This window comes from Palaemon carinicauda, chromosome 8, assembly GCF_036898095.1.
Source record: "Palaemon carinicauda isolate YSFRI2023 chromosome 8, ASM3689809v2, whole genome shotgun sequence".
Taxonomy (NCBI): Eukaryota; Metazoa; Arthropoda; class Malacostraca; order Decapoda; family Palaemonidae; genus Palaemon; species Palaemon carinicauda.
In genome coordinates, this window is record NC_090732.1 from 158,510,141 (window position 1) to 158,532,359 (window position 22,219).

Consider the following 22,219-nt stretch of genomic DNA (forward strand, 5'->3'; position numbering starts at 1 on the left):
TGTAGAGTGTATGCTGTTAGTATTTCTAAACAAATATTCATTTATTTAAGAGTTACAAAAATATCCAGAGAGATATTTGGTTTATTTCATTTACATTCCTTAGTGAAAAGGTCCAGGAACTGGCATTTATGTCTAATCTTTTTCAGGAGTGTTGAAGCTAGTTCCAATTCTAATTTAATCAGTGCTAATAGATTTAAAAAATACTTTTGTTACTAATAATTATACCACATTCATATCTTCAGGACTACTGGATGCTAAAATCCTCTAAATTAATACAAAAAGATGGCAGCCAATAATGTGCATGCACAGTTGGATTCTCTGGTTCCACCAGTAGCCACTATCAGTCAATGTGTCTATGGTAAAGAGCCCTTCATTCATCCTTAGGTCAGTGCTACTGTAAATTTATTTGACTTCTATCCTCTACTTGTCCATCAAGCTATTTTTTGTGACACTGACCCTCCAAAGATGCTGCTCTTAATTGATAATTGTTCCCTTCTACATTGGCGATCCTGAATGTAACGTATGGCAGTATAAGATCCTACGAGCTGCATTTCCCATCAGGTCTGAACCAGAATGTGATCTTTGTAACACAGATTATTCAAATTATTAATCATTTGGAGTTACTCTCATATTTCAAGGTTTTGATTTAAAACTCAATTTTTTTCATGTATTAAAAAAAGAGTATTCAGATGTGGATTATACAATTCTGATTTTGCCAGTTAGGGTTTTCTTTTTGTAGCTCTATCTTTCCCACATAAATTGAAATTCAGGCTAATATCCATTTGTAATCTTTTTTTATGAAATATATTTTTAATACCCCCAAAAATTGGTTATTTCTTACAGACCCATTACTTTATTCATAATTCAAATTTCTTATTCCCAACCTCAATCTGCATGCAGCTTATTAATCAGATAGTACAGTCACAGATTTTGGTTACTGTCACAAACCTAGGAATCCACCTGAGCATGTTCAGTGATGCTCTTGGTTTACTATTACAAGGATTGTAGCATTTCAAAAATTTGAAGGCCACAAATGTTGGCTAACTAAAAGTAATAGCTTTTATGAAAATAGGTTTTCAAAAGTTAAATGTTTGTTTACTTGAAAATATTTTTGTTTGATGAGAATAAGGATGTGTGGTTTATGGCTCAGTCAGTACTGCGCATATCAATATTTTCTTGAAAACTGTGTAGCCAATTGTCCTGATGTTAATAAATCTATATTTTTAAATTTTAGATACAGTACAATATAAGAATATTTACCCATTGTAAATTGTGAAAAATTTGCTGTTGAAGTTGTGGTAACTAAATACAGCTTTGCTTACAAAAAAAAAAAAAATGAATTGTAAATAATTCTGCTGAGTTCTTGGTTGGTGTGAATTTGTTTCTTTTTTTCTTCTTTTAATCAGTCAACTAGGGATTTTTTTTTGTTTAAGGTATACCATGTGCTGCTTAGTTAAAATACAAAAATTTTGGATTCATTAAGAGTATCTCAAATTACTGTGTATCATGGCCTTATATTGACTGTAAAAATAAGATCTTTATATAGATTAAACCCTCACATTTATAAGTAAATAAATTAAGTATACACTATCATCATTAATTAGTTAAATAGTGAGGTGCTATTTTATACATATTAATTATAACTTAAACTAGTGAGTTATTACATGGAAATTATTTACTTTAATTTTATGGTCATTGTAGATGACCAAACATATATTTTGTATTATTAACACATCAAAAAGAATTATGATCATGAGTTTTTGTAGAGATTGATTTTTGCAAAGTACTATTTTTAATATAGTTGTGTTGGAAAGAAGATGGGTGCTGAAATTGAAGATTGTATCATTCCAGTAGATGGGGATTAATTGCAGCCAAGAATCTTAAGGAAAATTGTACTCTTGTGTTACCGAAGGTATTAAAAGAAACTCATAATCAAATGTATATTGTAGAATACTGTGGTCACTGATTAGTTTGAACACCCAGTTTTGTCCTTAAGCAGAAAATCTACTTTAAACATATCTTTGTGTCTCTTGAGAATTTGTCACGTTGAATTGAAAATTACAGCAAATTAATAATGTAAAAAATCATCTCCAGCTGTATCATGATCTGGTAAATTGCTGTTGTTGCAGGTAATGTATGTAGATCTTTTTAGGAATATTTTTAATCTTCATAGGTAATTTCTTTTAAGCAATGGCTGCAAGTTCTGAGTTCCTTTTTAAACATAGATCATAAAAAATCCAAATTTTTTTATAAGTGTATTTTGACCTTAAACAGTTTTATTGAGGTTAAAATTAGCTATTTCATATATTCTAATAATTAGTTCCATAACCAATTGTTAAATGCCAAGGTACAATCGTCCCTCAACATTCATGAATTTAATTATTCTCGGTCAGTATTCACAATATTGTAACAGTAAATATAGGGTAGTAAAAGCACAGCCATAACTTCAAACACAATACCTTTCGTATCTTTTAAAGTTGAGGCTTTTTTTCACAAGGGCTTAAAATATCACTTTTGTAAAACTGTCTTCCCAACTCAGTTTTCCCTGGGGGAAAGAGCTCTTACAGCCATCATCATTACATAGCTATATAGCAGCAATAAAGGATAGAGCATTGCCAGAAAAAAAGTATAAAAGCAATAGTACTTATATATAAAAAAATTGAAGTTACTGTAAAACAAATATAGAAAGGACCTTGAAAGGAAGGGCAAAAAGACATTATTACACAAGTGCTCAAAAATTCACTAACATAACAGAAAAACTCTCCTCAAAATAGAGCATCTCATAAGCTCTCAGGGTGTTTCTTCTAAGGCAAGTAGGTCGAGAAGACTAATGATGTTATATAAGTGAATTTTCAAGCCCATGTGTGGGCCTATTTGTCTTTACTCATAAGATACTGTCCTGTATTTCCTGTTCTATAATTGAATTCAGTCCAGTACAGTATTTGCTATTACAGGTAAATTACTGTTAATACTATTTCTTTAGTCTTTTCCTGTTAAGGTCAAAATTCACAATTTATTTTTGTTATATATGGAAAGAGTGTTATTAAAAGGTATGGCATATATTGGCCGATTTTCAACATTCGTTGGTAACTGTCACCTTAACACTGTAGTGTCATATATTCTTTTATGTTAAAGACTTTAACTGTAAAAGTGTTTCTTTCATGTATTGCATGTCACTGGTAATTGTTATACCTTCCTAACCAGATAAATATAAACATGAAGGGTAGACTCCTACAGAAAATTAAATTAATGAGTTAAGGTTATTTGTTAATGAACTAAAGTTGTTCTCATACAAACGTTCCAAAGTTGCTCGTTATTCAAGAAAAATACAAGTGGGACATTTTACAGATTCAGCACTTGATTTATGTTGAGGTATGGGTTAGGGAATACTATTATATGAATTGAAAGTGTAGATTCAGGGAAGTACTTATGAGTCATTTGTTTTGTATCACTCCCTTATAGCATGTTTTTATATTTCTGAACCAAACAAGTTTTAAGGAAATGAACTGTAGTGTGGGGTTCATACTTTCCATTTTCCCTCAATCGTGTACTTTGCATTAGTCATGAAAGCATCTCGTTTAAAGGCAAGATTATTCCAGTGCTTGCCTATTATTATACTTGATACGTACAGTCCTGACATACTGTATATGTGCTGTTCCTTCATAATCCTTAATTGGTGGAAATCACACATACATATATCATTTTAAACTTTCTACCATGATCCTTGTGAAAAAGCCTATCACCTGACCAGCTAAATCATAGTTAGTTCATGGCAAACCTATCAGTCATTAGAATAGAGCCACTAGTGCTAGTCTGGGGAGGCGAAAGTAAGGGAGCAGAGAGCTCATTGGGCAACATTGAAGAAGAAAACTCAACTTAGCAAGACAGAGGTCTGGTTTCCTTTCTTATACTGTACTTCCCAAACTTGTACCTCTGGGAAGGAAACAAAACCAAGTACATGACGGGTATTATTACCGTCCTGTTGTACTTGGTTTTGTATTCCTGCGAATACAAATTGTCCCTGCACACAGCACAAGAGTGTGTGGATCTATGGCAGTCCAAGATGTGAAACAGCCACATGGATGTTTCTTGCCATGGTACTTCCACTTGTTTTTAATTTCATGAAACACAACGCAGCATTTCAATACACTTTATTCTTGCACAAGGTTAAGCAATGAAAATTTATCATATCAACACAGGCAGAGGACTGTTGCAACGATCTGTTAAATGCAATGACCATGATGAAAGTAGTGAGGCCTCTGCCGGTGAGATTGTCTGGCAACTCCTCCTCAGTCTGTCATCTTGAAACTTTGATTCTAAATACAGTCTCTTAGATCTCAATTATGTCTTCAGGACTTCTGCATTAGCTTGTCTGGTGACATTCATTGATAGTGATTTGTGCTCTTATAAGATTGCTGAATTTGTATGAAATGCACATGGTGTGTTAGAGTTAAATATTTCTAAACACTACTATTCTACAAGTTTTGTGCTAAACAAACACTGCCTCTAGATCAGTAGAACATTCCATGAAATGTAGTAATTTATTCAGAAGGTTGAATTAATTGTGAAGATAGTGATTTTCTGGTGTGTAAATACATGCAAATTATTAAACAGCTAATTAGTTTGGTCACATTCTTTTTCTCGTTTTGTCATAGGATGCATTTAGTACAATTATAGGTAGGGAAATAACTTCCAGAAACGTTATAGTTTAAACAGTAAGTGGCAATAAACATTAAATGTCTCCAACTACATAAGCTTTGCACCCTCCTTAACACAAAGCAGTAATTATTTACATCTTATTATCTTACTATGGTTAACATTATGCAGCCATTTGTCTTACATGTAGTCCTTTTGGATAGGGAACATGCATGCCTCTAGCAGATACTAGAGTTAATTTTCCACTGTCAGATGTTTTGTGTAAAATATTTAGTGATTTTTTTTATGCCAAGGAAACCAATTATCTAGAACATTTTGGTTTGCTGAAGTTTCTATCACAGTTTGCTTGCTAGTCATTTTAGAAAATTTGTTTCACTGCTTCAAACCTGCAACAGTCCATTGTTCTTCTCCCACAGTGAAAATAGATACCTAGACCTTAGATTACGTTTATAATTCTCCACCAAAAAATAATTAGAGTTTGATATTGAACTGTAAATAAAACAATCTGAAGCTCATTAACCAAACTGAATTTGTTTGGCTTAATATTTGAATTGTTAAGCACATCTTTTAATACAAACAAACAAAATGTAAAAAAAGTGTTGAACTTGAAAATAAAGCAGTCATAAAACTTTGGGAGCTGACACATTAATTTTGATATATTGCGTAAAGCTGTACAAATTATGGTTCAGTAATCTAATGTTAAAAATTCATGAAGCAGTACATAATGAAGAACTCAAAATCTGCTGGTGGTCTCAGGTTACCCCCAAATAAGAACACGCTTCCAACATGACACGGTAACCATCCAAAAAGATGCTGGCAGATGAATTGCCAACTAAAAAACGGTTTGATAAGATATAGCATATTTGTATATAATCAACAATAACACAATTAGAAACTAATAGACTTTTCCCTGGATTATTCATAAGAGTTAGGATCCATTGAGACATCCACTGCTATTTTTCTTGCCGTATCATTAATATCAGTTGAACATAGCATGTAGGCTCTGACATGAAGCATTTTTATATATACAGTAATGATAGGCTACATAATATTTGTTTCTATTCTTTTAGGTTATATTCCACTGCAGATTTTAAATTCAATATACATTACAGTGCATAATAGGAATTTAACAGTGTTAGCAAGCCTGCAGACTATTTCACTGAAATATGAACACCAAATATAAAGGAGCTGAGCTGGGATGATATTTGATATTCCAATGGTGTAATGAATTTAGGATGGATGATTATGAGTAACTAAACAGTAAATTCTTATTGACCATGAGTGTTCAGGTACAACGTATGCAAAGTAACTAGAAATTATTAGTTTAAAAAATAAGTTTGAGATTTCTTAAGAAATGTCATTAAAAATTTTACCTCCCCCTTCTGCTCTACACCTATATTTTTTCTGCCTTCTAGCTTTTTATCAATTCCCTTTGTTCCTCTCACTTAGCTGTCCAACTTCTTTAGCTCACCTTTTACTCCCACTAACCTCTCATTCAAGAAAAAATTGTGTAACTGTTTTGAATACGATAATAGTACTGTAATACTGGTGATAATGATTTTATTTTATCTTGGTTTTTACATATTTATAGATTTTATTTCTACTATTTTCTGGCCCTTTGGTTGCAAATTTGTGTAAGTTAAACGTCAACTGTACTTGATTACTTGGAATTCAAAAGGCAAATTAGACTAACTGGTATGGTTTTTAACTATTTAGCATATGATGAATGCTTAATTTAGATGCCTGTATCATGTTCTTGCAGTATTGCACTCATATTCAATAATAATGCCTCTAAATGAATAATCCTTAGTACATGGAAAATGTACAGAATGGTGCTTTCAAGAAAATCACACCTTGGAATAATGCAATCATTGTGAAAGTAAAGGTTTCCTTGTTTTGATTTTTAACGATTATTTGTTCAAATGAATTAAAAATTTTTAAATATGTATAACATTCAATTTTGGATGTAAAATGAAAAGCTAATGTTATTAAAACTATTAAATTGGTGGTAGTATAGTAATAGGCAAGACATCTGCCTATTAACAAGATGCCCTGTCATGCATAGATTTTCAGCTGTATTAGAATTATTTAATTTGTCAACTACTTCACCTCTAGTTAGCAATGAACAAGCTTTGCATTTTTGCCTAGGTTTGTTTAATACAGGCATCTATTTTATTTTGTATACACATTTGCTTTTATTATAAGCTGTGCAGTGCCACTACAGCATTAACTTTTCTCCTATTTAATTGGCATTATTGTTATACTAAAACTGAATGGCAATATAACAATTAAATTTAGGTATGTACTAATTTTTAGGGCTCCCAAATTTCTAGGATTCACAAGTCAGCCTAGAACAGGACTAAACTAAACAAAGATAAAATTACCATTTACAAAACTTCATTTGAATCTGTATTTTCAAAAGCAGCATGTCAGTTGTCAAAGGTTTCTGGAGGTTCTAGTCTTAATTTTGTGTTTATTTGAAAAGGAAGGCTTCATTGTTAATTTAGCATATTGCTGATCATTGAATATATTAAATAACTTATTTTACATCTCCATAACCTTTAGCACATTTACACTGACCCAGGTCCACAAGAAATCCTGGCATCAGTCTCACTGTAAGTTTGGAATTTGGTACTTAGTTTCTGGCACTTAAAACTAATTAAAGATGTAGGGGTTATTTATACTACTGTAGTGTATTTTATTCTAATTACAATTAGAGTAATAATTGAAGATATACTTTTATTTTTGGCCAGATTAGTATTTAGTAAACAAAATAGGATGAGTTCCAGACTAAATTCATATTAACTTCAGCTTCCTGTAGATAGCTTCAAAGCTAGACTGATGTAGGGCTGGCATTATTGTACAGGTTAGGATTAACAAACAGCCCTAACACTTCTCTTTGAATTGTTACCGATTAATTTTCAGTATGTGCTGAGAAATCCAATCACTAAACAGTGTTAGTAATAATTGATTTTTGATTTTGTCATATTTTCCTCTATAAGCCTTTTTAGTATACTATATATAAATTACTGTAATCTTATCTACCTGTCTCTGAACATTCATTTTTATTTATGTCATATTCTATTCAACAACAATTTTAATCATATGTTTTGTCCAGTTCTTCCTTAACATTAATATCGATGTAAGGTAATTATATTTATAGAGGCAATTTCATAGTGATATTCTTACAGTTCTTACATAAGGATAACCATACTTTATTTACTAAAGTAAAATATATGAAGATCTTACTTGCAATTCAGTTGGACCAAATGGCTAATAATGATTTGGAATTAATATATGATCATTAAAGTACTGTCCATTTTATAAGGGTTCACTAACTTGGAGTTTGATGAGACTGAAGTGTATTTCAGATAATTAATGGATGATTTGCTTACTCATAACAATGTCAGCACAAGTCCTTCCATAGTTGAAGTTTGAATTTGCTCCAAACTTGCTTGTTCCATGGTAATCTTACAGAACTTCCAATTTTCTACCTGTATTTTACTGTATAATAAAATTCTAACTATGCCCAGAGAGAGAGATTGTCACTACAGTAGTGGCTAATGAATTTGATGGGAGTATGAATAGTACAGTTTAGCTTTACATCTATGAACAATTCAGAAATGACTGTGATATGTTATATATCTGAAGTATCAGTGCTAAGTTTTTGGGAGATATATTATTCTTTGTTATATTTAATTTTCTTAATAATATTGTTTGCTCATTATGGATTTATGATGATTTTTATTAGGGCTTTTCTTATAATTCCTTGTACTATAAAACTTGTGGAAATTATTTGTAGTGAATTTCTGGTGATTAAATATTTAATTTATCTAAATCGTTTTAATAAGTCTATTGTTAATTTTGACTCTCAAGTAGTACATCATTTATGAACTGGATCTTACAACTGAAACAAATCCTTCAAGCCAGGCCTTAAAAAAAATTAGAATACTGACCCAGCTTTTGTGTCCCATAGTTATCGTGATATTAAGAAATTTTGTAATTGATCAATGATATATGCATTTTTTTTTTCAGATCACAAAGCCATTTAATTCTTAATTCCACAGGGCAGATGAACTTCAACAACATGATTTCAGGTTTCATTGCTGAAGATTACAAAGGAATTATAAGTTCAAGATGTCACATGCAGTCCCTCTCATAAAGGGATTTTGACGAAAGAAAAATCTATTTCTGGGGAGAGACCTGTGACGCCCGGTGAAAAAGTCCTTTTTTGTACTTTTTCTGATATAAATCTTCCAAATATACCATAGAAAATTAAAAGCATGGAATGCAGAGGTTACAACCCTCGCGCGAGCACCTTGTTGGTGTCGTATATCTAACAAGGGCGTTTGTAAAGCACTATTCACAGGCTGTCTTCCATTTAGATAATCCCTTCATCAAAGGGGGAGGGCCGTGACAAGCCCTAGAGAGTACAGTTGGGTTACCCTACCGACACCTACCACTCGCGCTCACCAGGTCATCCTTCTGATTTGGAACTTGCAAACAAGTTGAATTTTTTGGGCACAGTGTTTTTTCGAAGTTTCTCGTTATTTCAACATGACTGACGTTGCTACTTCACCCTTACCAATGTTAAGTACCATAGTTTGTTTTGGCAGCTTTTGACAGTACCGGGCATTTGTTCTGTTTCCAATATGGTGGTTTTTAGTTTTGGAAGCGATTGTCCTGCCGAGGTATCGGCAGCCATTTTGGGTTATGTTCGCTTCGGTAAATATTCTAGTTATTTTTGCCCATCTGGTACTCTGTCATCTAGGTTATATCACTTACGTTTTATGGCCTTTTTGTGTTATCATTAATTTTTATTAGTTTTTACTATGGTATTTATTTGCTTGCAAGTCCAATTTGGACCTACGAAGAATAGCGATTTAAAGAATAGCGAATTAAAGTTTAGCGATTTAGTCTGTTAGTTTGTACTCGCCTCAGAGGCTTCGATTTAGACTATATCCTTGTTTATTTGTTACGTTGTCGTTATTCTTCGTTCTTCGTTATTACAATTACTAAGAAAAGCAATCAATTTTAATAATTTTCTTGTTTTATTGTGTGATGTTAGTTTTGTTCCCTGTTCTACAGATATGAGTTATCCATTCTCTCGTTTTCTTTGTTAGCTCGTGTAAGAGAGGTGAATTTCCCGTTCTCCGTTTTTATACGATCACGTGTTATTCAGGCCTCCTCTTAGTATCAGAGTTGATGATAGTACGTTTAATATTATAAACGTTTTTATTGATGTGGTTACTGTTAATATAGCTAACACTATTAATAGGTACGTTAGTGTATGAGTCATTAATTGGGGTCGTTTTATACCGACACCCTTAGCTCCGCCTTGAGTTGTGCTCCGCTATAATGGATACTCATTGGGTGAGAACTAGTTATCGTACAGGAGCAGATTTTTGGAGTGCAACGGTGAAATCCGGCACTCGGACTCCGGCTGAAGCCTTTTACACACGAACCTTTGTCATATTTGATCATAATTACACCGTTACGGCCCCCTTTTTCATCGTATCTCCGGCTTCACTGGAGATAACACAAACATTCATTGAGGTTAATGTTATCGTACCGGAGACGGTCACGATATTACGATGACGGGCCTTTGCTACCGGATCTCCGGTACAAACAGAGATCAAGCAGACGTCCAGAACTTTTTTCATCGAATCTCCGGCTTCGCTGGAGATAACACAAACATTCATTGAGGTTAATGTTATCGTACCGGGGACGGTCACGATATCACGGTGACGGGCCTTTGCTACCGGATCTCCGGTACAAACAGAGATCAAGCAGACGTCCAGAACTGGGGTTAACAATGTGATACCGATGAAGATTTCACAGTTTCATTATTACGGTCCCTTTTTCATCGAATCTCCGGCTTCACTGGAGATAACACAGACATTCAGTATTAGAGAATGTTATCGTACCGCTGAGGATCACGTTTTCACGATGACGGACCTTTGTCACTGGTTCTCCGGTACAAACAGAGATCAATCAGACGATCAGAATCAGGGTATGAACCCTTTTTCATGAATAATCACAATATCGTTATTACGATCCTTTTCATCGAATCTCCGGCTTAACCGGATGTCGTACAGGCGATCAGCAATGAGGTTAATATTAGTTTTCCTCTGGTGTTCACGTTGTCACTATGACGGACCTTTGTACCGGAGATTGTTACCGGAGCTCCGGTACAGACAGAGATCACTCAGACCACGGGTGGCCAATCTTTTGTTTTGCTGTAAAGGAAAGGATTTAACATGAATACAAAGTAAACTGTACTTACTTTAATGACACTTTGAATTTGCGTTGGTAATATTCATTAGCTATTCTTGAAAGTCCTAATAAAAATATATGAACATAACTATGCCTATATTTATGCATATATTTAATTCTAACTATGTATAAATATGGATAAATATCCATACAACATCGTGTCCAAATAGAAATAAATTGATTATGCCTATATTTATGCATATTCAATTCTAACTATGCCTAAATATGAATAAATATCCATACAACATAGTGTTCAAATAGAAATAAATTGATTGTGCCTATATTTATGCATATTCAATTCTAACTATGCCTAAATATGAATAAATATCCATACAACATCGTGTTCAAATAGAAATAAATTGATTATGCCTATATTTATGCATATTCAATTCTAACTATGCCTAAATATGAATAAATATCCATACAACATAGTGTTCAAATAGAAATAAGTTTCCACTCAGTACTGGGAACCGAACGTTGGCCCCTTCTAATGAAGGGCCGGGTCGAGACCAACCATGCCATGAGAGGCTATCTACTGTTCCTTGAAACTCTGGTCAGTGAACAGATGAATCAATAGAATACTAATATCCAGTAAATAATGTTAGACCCGGTTCTGAACGTCTGAGTCAGGGGTGGCCAACCTGTGGCGAATGCGCCAACAGTGTCACATTTCATGAATACAAGTGTCGAACTATACCCCAAAAGATAGTACATTAAGTGACTTTTCTTTAAAATTGATTTTTATGAGTTATACAGCTGATCCCAGCCTGTGAATAGGATCACTAACCAAAGTTCAAGGAACATCCAGACTTATGTCCCCTTTCTGTTACAGAAGGTTCGCCTACATGGTTCCCGTCAGGATGATGATGAATCTCTCTGGCCTGCAAGAGAGGCTCTCCGCCCTTGGGTATCAAGGTTGGGAAGAAATGCTCCATCTAGAGGTCCCTATCTCCTCAGAGTGTCCTCTCTAAGGTTGGACGACGACCCCATGGACGGGCAGGTAGGTGGGGATGAGTTTTGAGCCTTCAGCTTTGCAATTACCTACGTCACCGACCTAGGACCCTTAAACGATCCTGATGTTCATGTTACCCTGCATAAACCGTGACTGCTAAAAGCAACACATTCTAGGGAAAACCAAGGGGCTATGACGGAGCTCAAAAGTATGGTGGTGAGTCGGATCCGTTCAGGAACTCGGAAGTTTCCCCCTACAGCCCCAGGCATATCGAAGTAACCTCCTTCGATAAAAACAACGCATAGAGATTTGCCTTACATGTTCCATATATAGATGGTACCATAAATCTGGATGGCATAGACGTCCTCCCTCTGGGGGACCTAGATTTTACTCCCAGGTACTAGAATTCCCATTCAACGGATTCGTTCGATTGAAAGAGATTGCCTTGGTTAGGTTAGACAAGGTACCGAAGGTAACAGTATTATTTCCTAAAGGGCAGGCCCGATCTGTCTGGACCAGGATGTTGTCAGTCTGGGGGGTACGATAATTCCAAGATCTGCCCTTCCAATTCGACCTACACGTTTGATGGTCTGATCGGGTTAGTTGTGGGAAATACGTTCTGTCTGAGGCCTCTATCAGACAGGAATCGATAGTCGGTTACCCACTCGTCATCATAGCCTTCCTCTGATTCGATGTCTATGCATCCAAATCCCCCTCATCAGGTGGTCTACCTCACTGATTCCCCAGGTACACAGCCCAACCCCGTTGGGATGTTTTACCTGCATACAGCCCTAGATCCGAACCCTCAGGCTCCTTTCGTGGACACCAGAGAGGAAGCTACAGGAGTAGAAGACAGTCTCGCCATCGAGACGGACCTAGGAAAAAGGGGGCTCGGAGAAGGAAAGTACCTAGATTCACTCCCTCACAACGCGGTGGTCCCGGTAGGGGGTAGACTTTACCACTTTCGAGACCATTGGACCTTCGGTCTGTGGGCTCATAGCATAATCTCTGAAGGTTTGAGGTGAAAATGGCCACAAGGTCCTCCTCCTCCACCAGTGACCTTCTCCCAGAAATCCACTCCCATCCTGAAAGAGTACACCACAGGGTTACTCAAGAAGAAGCAATCAAACGGGATCGATCACTGAAGTTCCAAAGCCACCTGTTCACAATTCCGAAGAAAGGCTTGTCGGCATTGAGAGTGGACCTGGACTTGTCAAGCTAAACTCTTACATTCTCTGCGACAAGTTCCGGATATTGACTATCTCTCAGGTACGGACCTTACTTCCCCGTGGGACCGTCACCACCTCTGTCGATCTTACCGACGACTATTATCTTGCGCCTATAGCTCGAAACTTCTCTTCTTATCTGGGTTTTCGCCTAAGCAGGAAAGCCTTTGTGTTCAAGACATGCCCTTTGGCCTCAACATTGATCCCAGGATATTCACGAAACTGGGAGAGAGAGTGTTAGAACAACTCAGGAACCAAGAGATACAGATCATTGCTTATCTGGCCGGTTGGCTCATTTGGGCCCGGCCGGCCATAGAAGGCAACAGAGCTACGAAGGAATTACTTCGATTTCTCGACAACCTGTGATTTCGGGTCAATCTCCAAAAAATCTCGCCTGCAACCATCAGGCCACTTAGAATGGTTAGCCATTCAGTGGGACCTTTCGAAGCACACGTTGTCTCTCCCTTCCAAAAGGTAAGAGGAATAGTTTCCAAGATCAAAAATTTTCTCAAACACAAACAGGTGTCCGAAGAGCCTTAGAAAGTATCCTCGGACATTTCCAATTCACTTCAGTAACAGATCTCCTAATAAAAGCCAAACTCAAAGACATCAATCGAGTTTGGAGAAAGAGAGCTACAGTACCTATAAGAGACAAGGTCTCGAAGATCCCCTCTGTCTGGAAAATGAGACTACGCCCATGGTCCGAACCGAAGGACCTCTCCAAATCGGTTCCTCTACAATTCCCACCTCCACAAGTGATATTCCATACAGCCGCATCTCTAAGTGGATGGGGGGATTACTCCGAACATCAGATGTTTCAGGTTCTTGGTCACTCGCCATGAAACAGTCCCATATCATTGTTCTCAAAGCCATGGCAGTGTTCTTGACCCTAAAGAGAGACTCTCCTCTGAGGTCGACCCACATCAGAGTAGTGTCAGACAGCACAGACGCAGTACACTACGTCAACAGGGGAGAATCCAAGTCACCCAACCTGAATCAGATCCTGGTCACTATCTTCGCCTGGGCAACAGAAAAGAACTGGTTCCTATCAGCACCTCACCTAGCGGGAGGCCAGAATGTGAGAGCGGACTCACTATCCAGGACGGATCCACTGGAGTCAGAATGGTCTCTAGACATAATTTCATTCCGGTGGATACTCAGGCTCGTTCCAGGCCTCCAGATAGATCTATTCGCAACTCAGATGAATCACAAACTTCCTTGTTATGTGACCCCAACCCTGGACCCTCGGGCTTATGCCATGGACGCATTACCCCGGGATTGGAACCATTAGAAGATTTCCCTATCTCCCCCAGGGAATCTTCTAAAAACTTTTACACAAACTACGCTCCTTCCGGGGCGCAGTGGCTTTAGTACCACCTCACTGGCCAAGAACAGTTGATTTCCTCTCCTCCTCGAGTTGAAACTCAGTCCCATCCGGATCCCGTTCCTCAAACTGACCCGAGTATCCAAACTCACTGTGTCAGATTACTCAAGGATAGCCAAAACTCTAACTTTGTGGACTACAGGAAGTTGGCAGCTCGTAGGGACGCGAACATTGAACCGGAAAACGATCTCTTCATCAAATGGGACAAAAGGGACTCGACAATTCGCCAATATGATTCGGCCGTTAACAACTAGCAGGTCCCCTAAGAGTGCAGACCATACTCGTATGTCCCCGCATTTAGCCATCTCTTTCTTGAGGTTCCTATTTGACAAAGGCCTAACAGTTAGCACTTTAACCACCATCAAGTCAGCTTTGAAGAAGATCTTCCTTGTTGGGTTCAACATTAACCTAGCTGATTCCTATTTCTCATCAATCCCAAAAACATGTGCTAGGCTTTGACCTTCGGTTCGGCCACAAAAGGACTCTTGGTCTCTGAACGGTGTTCTCAAACTTGCGATGGACACGGACAATGAATCCTGCTCTTATATCACTCTTCTTAGGAAGACTTTATTTCTAACGGCTATGGCCTCAGGTGATGGAACATCAGAACTAGCAGCTCTCTCACGAAACCCGGAAAACATAGATTTTCTCCCTTCAGCCGAAGTACTCCTTTTCCAGACAAAGCTTTCCTAGCTAAAAAATGAGGATCCGCAAAATAGGTGCTCCCCTCGGAAGATTATTCTTCATCCCCAGGATTTTTCTCCGTGTACAGTCACACTCTCAAGGCCCTTTTTAGCTAGAACTGCCACCCGCTCGTCTGGCCCCTTGGTTATCAGGGAACAAGGAGGTACTATTTCCATTCACGGTATCAGGCAACAAATCCTCTACTTCATTAAACATACTAATCCGGAATCATTTCCCCAGGCTCATGATATACGGACAGTAGATGCCTCCAACAATGACTTCCAGAACAGGGACTTTGATGATTTTAAAAAATATACGGGTTGGAAATCCCCTACGGTTGTCAAACGCCAATATCTAAAGATCTTACAGGCCCTTGAATACCCGACGATGGCAGAGGGGAGCCTTATCCCTCCCCATTAATCTCCTCCTCTTCCTTTCTTCCATCTCTTCTCTTCTCCCTCCTACCCGCCACTCACACCACGTCGCCGCTCTCCTTGGTAGTTCGTTAGCCCTATGATATTTGCCATGTTTAATTCCTATGGTTTAACTGTTATTGTAGTTACCGTTCCTTTAATGTTTAGATATACTTAAACATGTAAGGTTTGATGCCTTTTGCGATTCGACACTCAGTTGGTTCCTTGTCGTCATTATTATTTAACCTTACGTTCCCTATGTCATTTGGCTGGTTGGTAATTGGACGATTACTTTATTATATCATAGTATTGTCGTACATGGTGATTGTATTCTCCTCATTATGTTATTAATTTATTGGGCTTGGAAGGCATTCTCTGGTACATTTTCACCGGCCGTCACAGGTCGACCCAGAAAAGGGATTTTGACGAAGGAAAAATCTATTTCTGGGGAGAGACCTGTGACGCCCGGTGAAACCCTTCCCGGTTATTTTTGTACGGACCCACCCTTTCCTTGCCAAGCCATATGTTCCTCATTGTAGCTATACTCATATTTCATTTCCTTTCCTCACTGGGCTAGTTTTCTGTGTTGGAGCCCATGAGCTAATAGCATCCAGCTTTTCTAACTAGGGTTGGAGCTTGGCTTGTAATACATAAATATACCAAGGCACCTCCCCCAATTTTGGGGGTAGCCGACATCAAACAAAAAAGGGGACGTCTCCTCTCTATGTTCCTCCCAGCCTGACAAGGGACTCAACCGAGTTCAGCTAGTACTGCTAGGGTGGCACAGCCCACCCTACCACATTATTCACCACAGATGAAGCTTCATAATGCTGAATCTTAGGCTACTGCTGCTACCTCCGTGGTCATCCAAGGCACCGGAGGAACCAGCAGGGCCTACCGGAACTGCGTCACAATCGCTCACCATTCATTCCTATTTCTAGCACGCTCTTTTGCCTCTCTCACATCTATCCTCCTATCACCCAGAGCTTCCTTCACTCCATCCATCCACCCAAACCTTGGCCTTCCTTTTGTACTTCTCCCATCAACTCTTCCATTCATCACCTTCTTTAGCAGACAGCCATTTTCCATTCTCTCAACATGGCCAAACCACCTCAACACATTCAAATCCACTCTAGCTGCTAACTCATTTCTTACACCCGTTCTCACCCTCACTACTTCGTTCCTAACCCCATCTACTCGAGATACACCAGCCTGAGCATTAGCTTGTAATAATAATAATAAAATATCTCCACTTCATTTCTTCACATTACAAGTTGATGAATCAACAGATATAGGTAAAATTCCCATTATAAGCTTATGTGCAATATATAAATAATGCTGATTTTAATGATGAATTTCTTTTTTGCAGACTGTTACATTCGACAACTAAAGCAATGGTATATTTGAAAAAAAATAGGATAATTTCTTATAGACCAAGGACTTGAGTGGGAAAATGTTGGTGGTAAACATACTGATGGTGCATCTTCTATGCTAAGCTGTAGATCTGGGTTTCAACAAATGGTAAAGAATGTTTCATCACAAGCTGTTATTACTATTTTTGGGCTCAGGCCATGTCATCCTGATGGAAGTTCCTTTAAAGTAGCTCCCTAGGGTATATTTGACTACAGTGATATTCCCATGACTACAGTGATATTCCCAGAGAATTTAACCTTAAGGTATCCAGAATTCTAACTCCTGGCGTGAATATCCCTAACTGTTACCTTTAGGGATATCGCATAATATCAGAGGACGTATTCTTGACACGCCACATAGCTATCTTCACCCCGAATAGCGTTTACGCTTCAAGAGGGAAAGTGGCAAGAATAAAAGGAGAGCCGTTATTAAGGCATTACTCCTTACTGTTTTGAGTACCTATATGACGTCATATCCGACTGCCATCTTATTCCTTCTCTCTTATCGTCATAACTCGGTGATTTTCCTATGTTCTCTCGCTATCCTAGAAGTTTTTTGGATTTATCATGCTTTCTCCAGCGTCTTCTGCCTCTGGAAAGTTGAGTATTGATTTTAACATTGTATAAATGTAGGCTCTTGCCCCTTTTATTTACGAATTAAAGCTAAATTATCGTCGCAAGAGCTGTTGCCTAGCCGGAAGCGTCATGGACGCTGTCGTTCGTAATGCATGAGCCATTTAGTTAGCCAGAACGACCTTCCCGGCCTTTATAGCTTAAATATCTTTAGCAATTTAGTCTTCATTGCTAGGAATGCTTTATATTATGCCGATAGTATTAATTTTAGCTTTGGCGATTTAGGTAACCGAACCTAGGGATGCTAGGGTTACTAGCCTAGGCGTTCAGTTTTAGTACTTCATGCATGATATAATAGACTTACCTAGTGTTATAATTTTAATGAAGCTTTACGCGAAATTTATATATGTAAGATATCTATATAAAAGCATAATTTCCTCTTCCAAGATAGTATACGAGTGTGTTTCGGTGATTTAGGTAATCGATTCTCACTGCCTCTAGGCTATTAGCCTAGTGGCTTTAGTATATTTTCATACATGTCCCCGGTTGCTCTTTGTATCGTGTTATTTAAGTGGGGATAGATATCTCCTAAGCTTTTATAGGACAATACTAATCTCCTCTGGAGATTTTAGAGCAATCTCTTTCCCTCTGAGTTAGCCTAGGCTTCACCCTAGTCTGTGATACCTTGAATTGCATTCAGGTAGAACTAGGCTAGGGTTTTTCTGTCCTCCCCTATAGCCGCAGATGCAAGTTTTAGGATTGGTCCAAAACTTAAAAGTATTAGTCTGTGGTCGATAGCCGCCTGACAGGGTGAATGTCATTCCCCCGTTAGGTTAGGCTACCGACATAGGAGGCTACACCTCCCTAGGCCACACCTGAGGTTTTGTATGACATACCTTCTCCCTGTGGTCTAGGAGACTAATCCTGTGCCGGCAGACCGTAGGATGAAGAATTCTTCACCTGCCTAGGAGACATTGGCACTAGATCTCTGTTCCCTCTAGTTAGGGGTGGCGGCGAGGGTGCTGCCTACCCCTTTACTGTATTAAGCTTACCCTAGGCTTTAGAATAGAATTCTCTAGCCACATGGGATAGCTCTAATACTGGAACAGAGTTTCGTTAGGTGAGGTAGGACAGGCAGTACTGCTGGCTCCTTCCACACCTTATAGGACCCTCACCCCTCCCCCTTCTGTCCTTTAGTGAAGGCCTAGCCTTCACAAACTCTTGGCCATCATCCAACAATCGACCCGGTTGCCGGCAGATTGTGGGACTGGCTCGGGTTTTCTGTCTGTGGCTTGGCTGTGCCGGCTGCTGGCAGAAGTCCCTATTCTGTTGAGTTCTTCAGCCCTCTCTTGGACTGCTATCCATAAACCTTGCCGGCAGGGACCGGCAAAGTTATGGATGGGTGGAAGCTTGAATGTTACATTTTCCCCTTCCATTTGAACCCTCATTCTGGATCGAAGGCAGTAAGGCAGAGTTCCTTCACTATCCTTCGATCCATACTTTCTCTCTACCTCTACTGGCTAGTACCGATGGGTCCTAACATTCCAGCAGATATGCCTAGCTGCCGGCAGCCAGATAGGCCGCCAACCGCCGAGAATAATACTTAATCGCCAGCCGACGGCCTGCCATCAGCCGGCGGAGTGCCGCCCATTATACCAGAAGACAAAACATCTTCTGAACTGTACCTATTGTTGAGACCATATTATAAAGAAAGTAAGTTCTTTCTTTAACCTAAATAGTGATCACTGATAACAATCCCAAATATTAAAACGTCGAGAATATGGTGTTATGTTACACCTTACTATCCTCATAGGATAGAAATCTTGCAATGGTTCTCTTCATAGATTACCAATAGTTTTAAATTTAGGGAGGTCACAACAATTGGCTGGACGGGAAGCACATGTATGTGTCTTTCCTCTTTCCTTTCTAGCTTATCTATCCTAAGCTATATATAATAAAATATAATATAATGTATACTTAATCTCATGAGATTATTCACCATATACACTTAACTCTTTTTACAGGAGGACCATCCCAAGTATGACAGCTTGTTCTGCAATGTCCGCAGTAAGAACTTCAGCGGACATAGGTTGTGCAAGACTCACGCCGGCTGCGCAACCACTCAGGGAACTCTGAAGTATTGGGACCCCCAGGTATGTGATGTTTGTTCAAACTTGGTTACTGAGGCCTTTGCCGACCAGAAGTCAACGGAGTCAAGGGATGCAGCAAGGAAAAAGCTGAGAAGATGGGTCAGGGGTTTTCAGAAAAACACCACGGGGCCTTACTTTCCTAATGAGAAGATGCGGGCCTGTCTTTTCCCAAGTGCATCGTCAGATGCAGCGATTCCTCAGCCTCGTCCAGATCCCAGTAGAGTCTGAGGTCTCAGACGCAATAAAGGACATCCAGCTGGATGACCCGATGTTGGAAGTGTCCGAAGGCACTGAACAGGACCTTCTTGCGGAAGGTCAGGAGGAGGAGTCAACAGTGGCTCCTGAGACCGTCAAGGAAGAGCCCGAAGTAGCCTCGGTCTCCTCGGTTCCTGCCCCAGAACCAACTGTTCCTTCAACGTCATCTGCTCCCCCATCGGCCGACATGGGGCAGACTCTGTCATCTATACTAACGTTAATGCAGCAGATTAAGAAGCAGACTGATGAAAGGCAGGCTGCGGTAAGGTTGGAAATGCACCAACTTGCCGCATCTCGTACAGCTCCGAAGAAGCTGAACGTTAAGAATCTTCCCCCATTCTCGGATGTGAACCCGTGGAAGCATGCTGAGTACATGCCAATGTCGGCAGGTAAGATCTTTCTTTCAGAGAAGCTGGGTACACTTCCAGTGGAAGACGTGGAAATCTGGCCTAGCTTCGGGGCTTATCCAGACTGCTTCGTCCGTCTGAAGAATGAGCCAGCTTCAAAGAAAGAGACAGAGCCGAAAGAGGTCATAGTGTTTGACCACGCCAAAGCTCAGGCTTTGCTAACAAGTACCTTGAAGGAGAGGGCCTTCATTAACTCTAAGGTACCGGCTCTGAGTAAGAACCATCCTTCCTTTGTTGCTTCATCTGCCCGGGCCTTTCCCTTTATGAAAAAAGCTTGTAAGGCTGCCTTGAAGGTAATCAAAGCGGGGAAACCGTGCCCTACACTCGAGGAGTGTTAGCCATTCTCCTTAGCTTTGCCACTGGACCAAAAAGACTGGAAGGACGTTCACCTTACCTTCTCAGTCGGGAAGTTGGAGGCTGACATTGCCGGACGCCAGTTCGGTGAGGACCTCCCCAAGTTGTCAGATTTTCTCCTGCGCAGGGAGCAGGAGACGAAAGAAAGACTTGCCGCCTCCATGTCTCTTCAAACTATGCTAGAGACAATGGCAATGGAATCCCAGACTCCAGACATGTTCAAGGTCATTGCCAAAGCTCATTTGGCAACGGTGACTAAGGACATGTATGGCTTTATCAAAGCCAGACGAGCTTGCAGAGAGTTCGTGTTCACCTCGGCTGCGGTGAGACATGAGCCAAGGAAGCTGATAGTGTCGAGTATCTGGGGAAAGGACCTCTTCCCAAGTGAAGTGGTCGTGGTCAAGGAGGTTATTGACAAAGCTGCCACGGAGAATAAGAACCTTCTCCAGAAGTGGGGCTTGTCAAAAAAAGAGGAAGTCTTCCCCAGATGAGGGTCTCCAACCTAAGAGGAAGACAAAGAAACCAAGGGCGCCCTCTCTCCCCCCTAGACATTATCATCATCTTCCCACGGCCGCGGTGGCACAACCCCCTACCACGTACCAATTGGTACCCCAGCAGTTGGCAACACAGTCGCCAGCCTTTACCCCGGCTTTCGAGAGGCAGTCAACGACCTTTCGGCCTTAGTCTAGAGGCTCGTTTCGTGGTTCCTCTAGACTCCCCTCAAGAGGTAGAGGCAACAAAGGCGGATGCGGCCAAGGAGGCAAGTCCTCTGGTCAGCACTCAAAGTGTGATGCTTCCGGTAGGAGGGAGACTATTCTCTTTCCGGGATCGCTGGACCTTCGATCCCTGGGCCCACAGCCTAATCAAGAACGGACTGGGTTGGAGCTGGAATGTAGCTCCACCATCTTTCCCTAAATTCTTCCAACACTCAAACCCGTTCTGGAAGAATATGTCCAAGAACTCATGGACAAGAGTAATAAAAGAGGGCAAAGTCCATCAAGTTCCAAGGAAGGCTGTTTTGTGTTCCAAAGAAGGACTCAGACAAACTCAGAGTCATTCTGGACTTGTCGCCACTCAACAAGTTCATAGTAAACCACAAGTCCAGGATGTTAACCTCACCCTGTTGCCCAAAAAGGCATACATAGGCTCCATAGACATGGCAGACGCTTATTGGCATGTTTCAATCAATCGCCAAATCTCCTCCTACCTAGGATTCAAGCTACAGAAGAGACAATATGTCTTGAGAGCTATGCCCTTTGGGCTAAACATAGCCCCAAGGATTTAAACGAAGCTTGCAAACGCAGTCGTTCATCAACTACGCCTAAAAGGAGTTCAGGTAGTGGCCTATCTGGACGATTGGCTGGTGTGGGCAGCATCCGAAGCGTAATGCATGCAAGCCTCCAAAACAGTGATCCAGTTCCTGGAACATCTGGGATTCAAGATCAATACCAAAAAGACTCGACTACCTCCAGCTCAA

General features: G+C 39.6%; 1 protein-coding gene across 2 annotated transcripts in view; it reads left to right on the top strand.

Moving 5' to 3' along the window:
- Positions 1-8,494, top strand: part of LOC137646053 (protein FAM91A1-like) — a 243,008-nt gene extending 234,514 nt beyond the window's left edge. For both annotated transcript variants that reach the window (XM_068379206.1, XM_068379207.1), the window contains one exon: positions 243-8,494. In XM_068379206.1, coding sequence (XP_068235307.1) covers positions 243-268 — 26 coding nt within the window. In that variant the 3' untranslated portion in view covers positions 269-8,494. The remainder of the gene's footprint in view (positions 1-242) is intronic.
- Positions 8,495-22,219: the final 13,725 nt, after the last annotated feature.